A 12,468-nucleotide genomic window follows, 5' to 3' on the forward strand; every position below is an offset into this window, starting at 1 on the left:
AGGCTCTTAAATTCAATTATATATCATCTTGCAGGTCCCAAGTGTTGCAAGATGGAACAGTGGACTCAGTTCTGGAGCACTGGGTCCCTCAAACATCAGGGATATTTTGCAGCCCTCAGGGGGCTTCAGGACCAGTTTGGTGATGGATGGAGGACAAACTCTGGCTCACCTTCCCTCAGAAAGTCACAAACCCCCCAGGCACCTGCGTTTCTTGATTCCCACATGGGAAATGGGGAATAAGGCAGCAGGGCCCAAATGAGGCCCGGGTGAATTTAAGATTTGTCCTTTGAACATTAAAAACATGCTTTGATCAGTTCTTCTCCTCTCTTTTCCTACCACAGAACAGCTTCAAAGCCACACAGGAACATCCCACTGATATAGAACTGACTCAGATCCATAAAGGCCATCCTAACTTTCTCCAAATTCACCACAAGTGTCTCTCAAAAACAAAGAAGAAAACTGCAGCCACACCAGCAAGACAAATGGTAAAATTTATGACAAGTGCTCCTCGGTGCTTAAGTTATTTCATATTTATTCTCTTCTCTTGTCAGTCTGTTGTGGCTTTCTCTTTGAATCCAACCATCCTATAACCGGAAACACCATCACACACTGGAGAAAGCAAGGAAAAAGCCACTTCCAAGGGACCAGCAAAATAAAAAGCACAGCCTCACCAAGCCACCCAGCTTTTAAGTAGGCAAACGTTGTTTACATCACTGCCAACTTTTTTTTGCACAAAACCCCCCAGAAAGGTGGGAAGGAATGTCTGTGATTTTGTGGCAGGTGAGAGAATGGTAAATGGTGAATCCAATATTCCCTTAAAGCTCTGGCACAACACCCTCTGGCATCTAAATTTACACTCGCAGGTCTAAACTACAACTGACTGAACAGCACTTTGTCATCTAAACTATTCAAAATAAACTCATGTGTGTTCCACCTTTTCTGATAATTCCTCCTCGAGGCTCCACCAGCTGCTACAGAATTAGCCACAATGCAGAGCCATCTGCCTTCATGACCCTGAAAACATCCCCCTGTGGGTAGATGTTGATTAAGACGTAGATCATTTACTTGCAACTGAATCTTTACATAAAACTGATTTTTTTTTTCTCGTATGTTTGCACTAAACCATCGGGGCTGAACTTCGTTTTCAGCCTTCCAGTTGAATCATCATTCAGAATTAATCTTTTATTCAAGCAAATATGAAATGGTGACAGAGTTCATCCTCAACGTGCAAGCAGTAGTTTATCAATTTAACAAAACCCCCAAACCCTAAATCTCTTCGTTTTTCCTCTCGCTGCAAGTCAGCATTTTGAAAATCTTCATGTGGCATCTTTTTCTCATTAACAAACATCAAAGAACAGAAAACAGTGTTTCTGAAATTATCCTCTGGAGAACATCTGTTACCCAGGCAAAAGAAATGAAGAGTTTCTCCCACCTGCTATCCCGCTCTAATATTTGGGGAGTGATGTTTGAACCCTTGTGTTCTTTGTAACCATTTTAGAGACAAATATCTCTTTAGTGCTCATTTTTTCACCCTGCTCTGTTCAGCACAGTCCTGTGATACCTTCAGCTGGTTCTTTGAAGTGCAATGATGTGATTCCTGGAGGGAAAAAGAGACTGACCACCGTGATTGCTCCCACTAAGGAAGCATCAAATCCACCCGGGAATGCCAGTTATGGTTTATCCCAGAACGGTTTGGGTGGGAAGGACCTTAAAGTTCATCTCATTCCACCCCCTGCCATGGGCAGGGACACTTCCCACTAGCCCAGGTGGCTCCAACCTGGCCTTGGACACTTCCAAGGACGGGGCAGCCACAGCTTCTCTGGGAATTCCAGACCAGCCCCTTCCCACCCTCACAGTCAACAATTCCTTCCCAGTCTCCCATCTCTCCCTGCCCTCTGGCAGTGGGAAGCCATTCCCTGTGTCCTATCCCTCCAGCCCTTGTCCCAAGTCCCTCTCCACCTCTCCTGGAGCCCCTTTAGGCACTGGAAGGGGCTCCAAGGTCTCCCTGGATCCTTCTCTTCTTCAGGAGAACACTCCCAGCTTTCCCAGCCTGGCTCCAGAGCAGAGGGGCTCCAGCCCTCGGAGCAGCTCCGTGCCCTCCTCCGGACTCGCTCCAGCAGCTCCATCCTTCTGATGTTGAAGCTCCAGATCTGGAGACAGCTCTGCAGGGGGAGTTTCATGAGGGCAAATTAGAGGGGGATTTATATTCCCTTGGATTGCTGTACCGGGATGGGCCACATGCTCAGGTACGATCTATCTCCATAAATCCGTTCATTTGCTGTTGGTGGATGTGGGTAACTCTGCCTGGAAAAACACCTTCCTGAGTAAATCCAGGTCTGACAGTCGTTGTCTGATTGTTAATTTGGGAATTCTGACTGTTAGAATAACCACACTCTCCCAAACACAAATCCCTGCACACAACAGCAGCTGAAAAGTCCGTTTTTTGTGCATCCATTCCTGGACTTCCTCTGTTTGGATTTACTCCTCCAAAAGATTTCCAGCCAAAGACAAGGCTCTTTCCCTTTCTTCCTTATTTAAGCCTCTTCCAGCTCCAGAGCAGGTACATACACAGAGCTCTGTGTTTTATCTGAGTGCAAATTATTCTCTCACGTGGCTGCTCGTCCTTCCCAAACAGCCTAAAGGCTTCAGTATTCCCTGAATTTGCAACATTCACTCAGATTATCCTGAACTTCACTGGACCTTAAGGTGAAAAGGATCAAACTGATGGTTCCAACACGAGCCCATCCAAGGTTGTGCCCAAGAAAGAGGCTCCTCAGGAACCTCATTTTCCAAAATTGTCAGATCACACTAACTTTGGTACGGATCCGCTCGGGGATGTAACAGCTTTAATTCTTCCCAGATTGTTCTTATCCACGAAGGATTTCACCTCTGTATATTTGTGCCCTTTACAGATCAAGACTGAAACCAGGAGCTGCTGCAGTTTCCAACAGTCAAGCCTCAGGTATTCCTAAAGCAGGAATTTCCAAGCAGGGCATTGTCAGGCCTGGAATCATCTCTGCAGTTCCTGCTTTGAGACGTTCTGGTTTACAAATGAAACAATCTAAAAGTTTTCACGTGGCTATTTCTAAGGCAAAGATTCCAAGTGGGAATAAGAGACTACAAAGTTAATGGAAGAAAAGGCTTTAAGCAGCTGGAGCACTGCCTGCATCCCTGTGATCCTGCACAATTCCGCTGTTCCGCAGGGATCGTAACCTCACACGCTAACGAGGAAATTAATCCTTGCTGCAAATTAGTGCCCGAGATCAGGGTGCTTACAAAACACCAGCTGATTAAAACCCACTTTTCCATGAGCTTTATATGCTTATACTTCCAGGAGTTTTGGATGCAGAACTGAAGGACACAGGAAGCCAAGGAAAAGCGTGACACTTAGAAGGATACAGCGCCTGGGAGAGGCAGAAGGAGAGAGGGGGTGAAAAGGAATAAAGGTGGAATTAAGGGGGTAAGAAGTTAAGGATTTTCCACCCTGCATTCTCCCCATCTTTGCTGATCAGTAGGAAAGAAACACCACTAAATGAGCCACTTTATACCTGACCTACCTCTGCTGGAAAAATATCTCTTATCCCAGATGTTAAGACCAGGCTGGGAATAAATAGAGCTATGTCTTCTGTTGGTGCCATTTTAAGCACACTCCAGTTCTTTTCCACTTTAAAAAAAGACGAAAAGAATTAACTGAGGCTCCAAGGATCACAGAAATAGAGCTGGCAAGGGCATGCAGACCTTGCAGCACATCCCCTGCTCTGAGGCAGGTCAGTGGAATCATCCTCTGCAAGAATCAAGACAGGCAAGAAAACCACTAAATTTGAAATGGGAGATGAAAAATCAGCTGCCCTCACATCTGTGTCAAAGTCCATGAACTATTCACTAGCTCTGCTTCTAAATATTCAAAAATCTTCATCACTGGGTACTTTGTTTATATCAGTTCAATGATTTCCAGTTGGTGAAACTTGGCATGTTGATGGATTAGGAGCATACAGTGTAACTCCTCTTCCAGCTACTTCCCTCACACTGGAAAAAACCAAATTCTCTGTTTCCCCCTCCTCATCTCCCACCTACACAGTGGCTACACCCCTAAGTCCCTACTGCTGCTCTTTTTTGATATGGAAAACAGGAATGGGAGCTGTGAGACAGTGCAAAGGAACAGCACTTTATCTCCCCTGTCCATATGGTGGCTGCACCATCTCATTTTGAGAGTGTTTGACCTCCAGTATAATCCCAAAAGACAACTCAGAGGGACCCATTTAGCCCTCAGCCATGTCTGGCTCCCGTCCCTTAAAGCCTCTTTGATGCCCAGAATCATTTGCGAGGTCCCACAAAAATCAGGGCAAGGAAAAAGAAGTGCTGACAGTTGTATTTAACTGCAAAAAGGTTGGGAATCATCCATATTAAACTGCTTCTCTTCATCAGTGACAAAAGCTTTCGGAGCATCCTCCCAGGCTCCAACAGGCCCCCGAGTTCCATGTTCTCTGATAAAAACATCTGCCTACAAAAAAAACTGCATTAGGGCAGATAAAACCCACTGCTTGCACAAGCAAATCCTTCAAGGCCAAAGGAATATTAAGTGCAAAAGAGACAGAAGGTAACTCTTTGTAGCAATAATAATCCCAGAGATGGGTAAACAAGGTCAGGTCCCTCGGGGAGGAGAGGGGTAATTTGACTTCTCCATCCTCACAGGCTCATTTGGGATTGATGTAACACACGGAACCGTGGCAGCAACAACGCTGCGACATCCCAGTGTTCCTGCATCCTCGGGAATAAAGGGAGAGGGAAGTTTTAACAGCATCCCTGAAACTGGAATTGCATGTGATGGTTGTTGTCATCAACCAGCCCGTTAACAGGTTATAGAAAATGTTACAAACACCTCAGAGCAGACGGAAGGAATGACCCTCCGGAGTCAGGAAGTGAGAGGCCCTGGACAGCTCCCGGCTCTGCTCCGGCCTGGACAGCTCAGTCCACGGAAAATCCCTGCCCTGGACACCCAGGATCTCACAGCTACATTCTCTGTCATAACTGATATGTCATCACTCCTTTATTGCCCCTTTTAGATGTAAAATAACTCCCGTTTCAGTCCCTGCTACTGCCAAGAGGACGGATGTTAACAGAGCTTGGACTGGTGTTTGTCCTCCATCAAAAGCTTCTTTAGGGATATTTGGGGGTTAAAACAATGCTCCAGGTCCCTGGATGCAGCAAACCCTCCCTTCAATGCTCCTGGATTAAAGCAGGCACGGCAGAAAGCTTAAGGAATTATCTTTCCTAGGAGTAAATACACAGGAACTGATTCCAGCAGGGACTGGTGTGCACTGAGGGACCCCGGTGTTATATCTGCCTTTGTTTAATCAAGACTGAAAGAAGGTGGATTGAGATGGGATATTGGGAAGGAATCCTTGGTTGTGAGGGTGGTGATGCCCTGGCACAGGTTGCCCAGAGAAGGTGTGGCTGCCACTGGATCCCTGGAGCTGTCCAAGGCCAGGTTGGACGGGGCTTGGAGCAACCTGAGCTAGTGGAAGGTGTCCTTGCCCATGGCAGGGGGTGGAATGGGATGATCCTTAAGGTCCCTTCTCACCCAGACCTGTGATTCTATGATTCTCCAACCTGCTGATGTGATTTTTCAGCCTTTATTATAATTATGAAGGAACCATACCAGCATAAAGTCTCAAAAAGGCAACTTACTGATCTTTTCAAGCTCACCATAAATAAGTTTTCAAGCAGTTTCTTCAATGAAGCAACCAGTGGCATGGGAAGAGAAGTACACTGAATTTATTGATGGCAAGAACACAGCTACAAGAGTTCCCTATTTCACTTCACTTTCCCTCCTTGTTGTACTGCACCCTTCCAACCTGAATTTTTCTTCCAAGTTTCAGCAGGAATTGCTGTGAAAAAGTGCCACTGAAAAACTGTGAGAGTCACAAGATGAATCACACTGATTCTCCTGCTATATCATTTTATCTTCACAGCAATTAGGGAGGGCTTGGAGCTGAGAGATGCCACTAGAAAAATGTCACAATGCAAGATTTCACACATTTCCATCACTTCAAAATCTGAGCGCTTCATCCATTTGACTGTGACACTAAATAATGACTAAAAAGCCAAATAATAAAAAACTTCCATCTTCCTGAGCATATCTAAGGAGCAATCTAAGCTGATACAAGGAATATACTTAGGAAAAACCTGTGGATTTTCATTCTTTCAAAACTCTGCGGCGCAGACACAGGCCCCTGCACGGGGAATTTGAGTTTGATAATAGGCCTGTTCCCCTCACAGCCTTCACCATTTCTCCAGAGCCATTCAGAAGCAGCCCATAATCCATCCCCAGGCTGAAACTCCTGGTTTAAATGCTAATTCTACTGGCAAAGGGAGCGCTCCACATCCCCACACCACCAACGCGCCCGTGCTAAGCCTCAGAACGGCTCTGGCACCAATTTCAGAGTGTGAACTGCAGCAGGACAGCGTTTCACCCAGGCTAATTTATGCTGTGAAGTTGTGTTTTCCACCACAGAGTGCAGAGAAGCAACACCCACTTCTCATCTCTTTCCCTCTCCCCGGCACAAAGCGATTTTCCAAAGATCGGAATAATCGCACCCGGGTTTTTCTGGCGCAGGCCGAGGGTCCATAAATTACTGCTCTGCTTCCAGCAGTGGCCATAAATGAGCTGTGAAAGTGAGGCTTTTGACAGTCCACGGGGTTGAACACACAACAAAAATCAGAAAAACTAACTTAATGTTGGTAATTAGCAGCTAAAAGTGTGATTTTCCGTGATAAATAAATCCCTGGGGTGGCCACGCCCGGAGCGACGTGACATTCTCAGCAAGGCCAAGGGCAGAAAAAGGGACAGAGAAAGGTAATTAAAATTATTGCAGCAATGAGGCAGCTGGATTGCAAGAATTTTCCTCTCCATTTGGAGAGGAAAAAAAGCCTTGGGGGATGGAACTGAGGTTTCCAAAATCTCGAGTGTAACAGAGGACTGAACTGCGGCACAGTATTGCACAACCTTGACAAAAGGGTATTAAATGAAAATAGCAGGAAACTGGTAGAAAATATGTTAGAGAATAAGTAAAATCATAAAATCCCAGAATGATTTGGGTTGGAAGGGACTTAAAGCTCAGCTCATTCCACCCCCAGCCATGGACACTTTCCACTGAACCATCCAAATGAGTCGTTGCAAGTCCATAATTCTTCCAAACAAAGCAAATTTAAGGGTAAGAAATCCAATTTTCTTCTCACAGTGAAAAAGCCATCACATCTGGTTTAAACTCTGGCACAGAAAGACTCCATAAAGCCAAGGCTTTGTATTATTTAACAAGAACAATTCAATTCTGTTTCTGTGTTGTCAGGAGGAGCATTCAAAGAGGAAAACACATGATTATTCTTTCAGTTCTCAGCATACAGTGAATTCACCACAAGTACTTCAGAAATACAAATAAACCTAATCTGGACAAATCTCTCATGGAAATCTGAACAGGCTGACAGCAACACTTGCCTAATATCCCGAATTTCCATCAATTTTAGTGATACCACAGAATACCAAGTAAGGAAACTCCTTAAGACTGAAGGGAACTTAAAAGTCTTGTATAAACTAGACTATAGATATTTAAAGTAAGAAGCAAATGCAGAGTATTTCACACTCCATTATATTAAATTAGGTAAATTCTGCAGTCACAGAATATCTCAGTGTATATATTACAGTACATCCTATGCAAGTGGTATTTGGGTTTATATTTAAATTATTAATTATCCCAATTTTTTTTTATTTTCTAATGTAAGTATCTTCTCGGGTTGGTGTTTTTTTTCTGATTATTTGCTAACTGAAGGACAAAACCATGTATTCTCCTGGAAAAACCAGCCTTACCTCCATGGCCAAAGCTGCTGTTTGCTGGTCATAGTGGTTGAGGAGGTTGGGCATGAAGGTGGTGTTGTAAGGTAGGTCCTGGCACATCCTCAGGATGATGGGCTCACAGGAAAACAGGCTGTGCCCCCCCGTGAGCCCCACCAAAACATCCAACAGCCAAAGGGAACACAAAATCCAGCTCCCAGCCATCCTTCCACACCGGGAACGGGGCCCTTCCAGCTCCTTCTGTATCCTCGGGTTTCACCTCGACAACGATATTCCCAGTCCTTGTTTGAGGCTCTTCCAAACTGGAACAGTCTTTGTGTTCAACATCCTCAGCTCAGTCCAGGGGACGTTGTATTTGAGGCAGGTGTGCAAGGAACCTTCCCTTTTCTCAGTCCAATATGCCATGAATTAGTTGAAGTTTTTCCAAGCATTTAACCACATTCCCACACGACTGACCCCATGGTGACAGAGGGACGTCCTCCCCTCGATGGGTAACCCTGAAACAACAAACAGAATACACTAAAAAACCCTCGAATTTGATTAGAATATGTTACCTCTAAATTTCTAAGGATTCCTACTGGCAGACAAGCTGCTTCGAGTTCTCCTGTGCAAGACTAGAAGGTCCTTCGGCGAGTTTTAATCCTGGTTGGGTTTGGGTTTTTTTTTAACCTCTGGAAGAAATTAATGGAAGATGGAAGAAATTAATGGAAAATGGAAGAAATTAATGGAAAATGGAAGAAATTAATGGAAGATGGACGAAATTAATAGAAGAAAAGCTGGGATGCTGAAAGACTCTACCCAAAAAGGACGATGAAAATGGGGATCGTATTTACCGCGACAGAAGTATTTTGAGGAAACCCCACACTTCAAACCTTAACTGCAAGTGTTTGACCACACTGAAACCAAGCTATTTATGACTCAGCACCTCCTCTGGTGTGTTCACATCGATAGCATCTCGTTATTTGCATGGCCTGATGAATAATTATAAAACACAAACACAACAGTCACCACCAGCACCAGCCCACAAGTCCCAGCTCGCCACTGTCCTGCCCAACAAGCTCCGCCACGGTTTGTGCTCAAATGTGCCATTTTCATCTCGTTGTAAACGGCCTTTTTTTGGTCGTTTCTGACCCATTTTCATCCCACACACCCATCCCCTTCTCCAGGAACCACCACAGCAAGCTGAGGATAGACCAGAAGAGCGTTCTTTGAGCACCCCTTTCTCCGCGCGCTCCCGAAAGAGGGAAACCTCAAACGGTTGCTTTGCCAGTTCCACTCTCCCCATGGAGCCAATTTAAAACAGGAATCACACCCCAAGGCTGGGTCTGGATTTCCTCAGCACCGAGGGGCTGGAGTGGAACAAGCAGAATGGGGACTCAGCACATTGTGTTCATCAGCTGGAGAAACAAACCCCGAAATCGGAGGCTAAAGCATGAAAAAAGGACCAAGGGTACAAAGAATAGTCATTTTTAATAATTATTTTGCCTTACCACGATAAACTTTGCAAAATTCAGTCTCTAACCGACTGCTTTAAAGTGAATTGTTGTTAAAAAAGGTAACAAATTTAGAAACTCTGCTTGAACCAGAAACCCCCAAGAGCAGACAACCACAAATCTGAAGAGACTTCCAATCTTGAGAGAGCAGAGTTTTCCCTTGGATGTTAAGAAAGGGAAATAAATCTACAAGATTTTCCTTTCTCCCTAAGAGTGAGAGACAGGAAAGAGTTAATTCTCAGATGTCTGCTGGTATCAGTTCTGCACATTTTTGTTTACACAGGCCCATCTTATGGTTAGAAAAATTAAGGAGCATAAAGCTCTTTAAACCCATGTGCACTGCATAATCTTGAGAGGTTCCTTCCAACCCAAACAATTCTGGGCTTCCCTGCAAGACCACGGGTTTGGCTGCAGGTTTTTGAAGACAGGCTGGTTAAAAACAAATAATGAAAACAGGGAAAAAAAAAAAAAAAAGCCCAAGATGATAAACAGACCCATGTTAAATTAAGTTCATTGGCAATTTTTTTTTTCAGAGGCTGCTCAGCTCTGTCACGGAGATTGATGGGGAATCCATGGTTGAGGCAGCACGGAATTACATGAAGAATATAAATAGGAAAACTGTTCCAAGTGCAGGAAAAATAAAATATGACCAAAAGAAAAGAGAACTAGCTACACCTGAAGTGGCAGAACCGACCAACAGAGCTCAAATCACACTTTTCTTGCTCATATTTTAAAGCAAATGTTGCTGTGAAGAGTCAACGCACTGATTTTAAAACACCAAAATCAGCCACAATATTTGAGACATGTTCCATGCAACCACGCCTCATTTTTAGCCCAGTTTCAAGCTCAGATGAGCATGAAAAGTCCTGATCTCAGGATGCCATTTCTCAGAGTGACTTTCTGGCAACTTGGGAACTCTCAAAAGGAACAAAGAGCTGAACTATCCCGTTTTCCAGGCACCATCACCAAACCCTGAAGCCTTTGGAATATTCTCCCCTCCTGACCAGAAGATCACAAGTTACAGACAGACAAAACCAATTCCCACTTAGCTTTGTAGGGATGGTCTTTAGGGTCCCTTCCAACCCAAACCAATCCTTGATCCCACGTTGTACAAGGTGCCCAATCCCCTTGGAATCCAGTCCTTTGGTCTGCACTTTTTAACAGTAGTTCCTCAAAGTCAGGGAAAGAAGCTTTTTGAGCTTGTTGGATTCCTGTAATTCCTTTTTTTTTCTCTCTCCCAAACACTTGGACCACCAAATCCTCCAGATTTTATTCCAGAATTTTGGTGAAGTCACCTCCCAGTGTGGGATAAGCAAGTGACTTATTTTGCTTGCTTTAATTGAGGTGCCACTGCAGCAGTGATCAGTAGAAAATGCTTCATTAAAGAGGTTCAGAAGAAACATAAAATGAACTGTACACACACCAGTTAAAGTCTGAAGCACAAAAACTGGGAAAATCCAGCTCAGCATCTGGAGTCTTGGGAAAAATTTTCAGGAATACTTCACACAAATCGTATTCATGACACAGAGAGTAGAGACTCCAAAAAAAAAAAAAAAATCCACCTATTCTCTGACTCCCCCACAACCTCAAACTGCTAAAATCATGCAAAACCACAAGACTCAGTAAACCAGGGAAAAAAAAAAGTTTAACTATGCAAAAAGCAGAAAAACTTTCATTGTGTTCTCTCAGGACCTTTCCATTTTATGCTGATAGCAGCAGAAAGAAAATCAAAAATACATTTACAAGAGACAGGGAAGTACATCTAATTATACAGCCAGGTCATCCAGTGCCCCTTCCTGGGAAAACAACATAATTCCAGGTGAAATGAAGCAAAAAGAGAATCAAATGATTGCGAAAGGAGAGCCAAGTTTTGCAAAGGAGCTATAGATGATCTATTAATTGGTGCAGACAGACGGGTGCTGTAATAAGCAATCCTGAGTGTCAGGAGAGCTTCTTACCACAGATCCAGTTTGTACACTCTTTGTTAAGCCTCTACATATGAGATCTTGTGGTTATTTTTATATGTATATAAAAACAAAACACTTTTGATGACACCGGGGATAAAAAAGGGAGGGGATGTCTCCTCATCCACCCCAAGGCACTGCAAATAAAATGCAGGGAAAAGGGTAGGAAACAGTAGTTTGTTGGTGTGGTTGTGGATTTATACATTATTTATCATCAGAAGAAGCTCATCCAGCTCCTGGTGCAAAAGGAGAAATTAAGGCATGTAAAGACAACTGTGAAAAAGAGTGAAAATAAATGAAAAGAAAGGGTTGACTCCCACAAGCAAATTTTAAAATAAATTTTAAAGTTCCTAAGGGGGAGGAACAATGAGTAAAAACTCATGAGACTTTACAAAGAAAGGATGAAGGAGGATTAATTCACATTTATGTGTCCCAGGGAAATGGGAAGATAAAACAACAACCCGGACTCCTCCTGTACAAGCGAGAGGACAAGAGGAAAATGTCACCTCAGTCACTCCCCACCCAGTCCTGACCACGGAGAAAGGGAAGGAAAGGAGCTCATTCATTGCACACAAGCACTGCCAGCGCTTCCCCAGCCCATTCCCACCCACATGAAGGCACAAAAGCAGAATACATTATTCTCCCAACTCCATTTTAATTAGTCAGTAGGAAAGAAACTCCGGTGCTCGTGCTCCCCTGTTCCACTTGGGTTGCATCTTAAGGGAGAACCACACCATAACCCCCCCACTATTTCAGTTTAGGAGACCGTGGGGGAAAGAGGGAGCGTGGAAAAGCACAAACCCTTTCGGGTAAGATTTCACAAAATCACGGAATTGTTTGGGTTGGAAGAGACCTCAAAGCTCATCTAGTTCCAGCTCCAGGGATGCCGCTCACTAGATGCAGAGGGATGGGTCTGGCAGCTCGTTCCTCGAGTTCATATTCCTCGGGAAGGAACTGGAGAGGGAGCTGGCCATCCTCCCCGAGGTGGGAAGCAGGATGCTGAGCGAGCATCTCCTTTTCCCCTTGGATCCTCGCCGCGTTTTAAAGGCGAAGGGAACAAGTGCACACGCGGGACCAGCATCCTCTCGGATTCCCGCTGCGCGGCGAAGGAGAAGGAAGGAGATGCTCGCACAGAACACCTGGGTGGGAAAAGGAAAGAGGA

General features: G+C 44.4%; 1 protein-coding gene across 1 annotated transcript in view; it reads right to left on the reverse strand.

Annotated features, from left to right (window-relative positions):
- Positions 1–8,070, reverse strand: part of FZD3 (frizzled class receptor 3) — a 42,688-nt gene extending 34,618 nt beyond the window's left edge. The window contains exon 1 of the mRNA XM_018085554.2: positions 7,865–8,070. Within this exon, the coding sequence (XP_017941043.1) occupies positions 7,865–8,053 (189 nt within the window). The 5' untranslated portion in view covers positions 8,054–8,070. The remainder of the gene's footprint in view (positions 1–7,864) is intronic.
- Positions 8,071–12,468: the final 4,398 nt, after the last annotated feature.

The sequence above is a fragment of the Manacus vitellinus genome, unplaced genomic scaffold (genome assembly GCF_001715985.3).
Source record: "Manacus vitellinus isolate BGI_N305 unplaced genomic scaffold, ASM171598v3 scaffold_82_pilon, whole genome shotgun sequence".
In the NCBI taxonomy this organism is placed as follows: domain Eukaryota; kingdom Metazoa; phylum Chordata; class Aves; order Passeriformes; family Pipridae; genus Manacus; species Manacus vitellinus.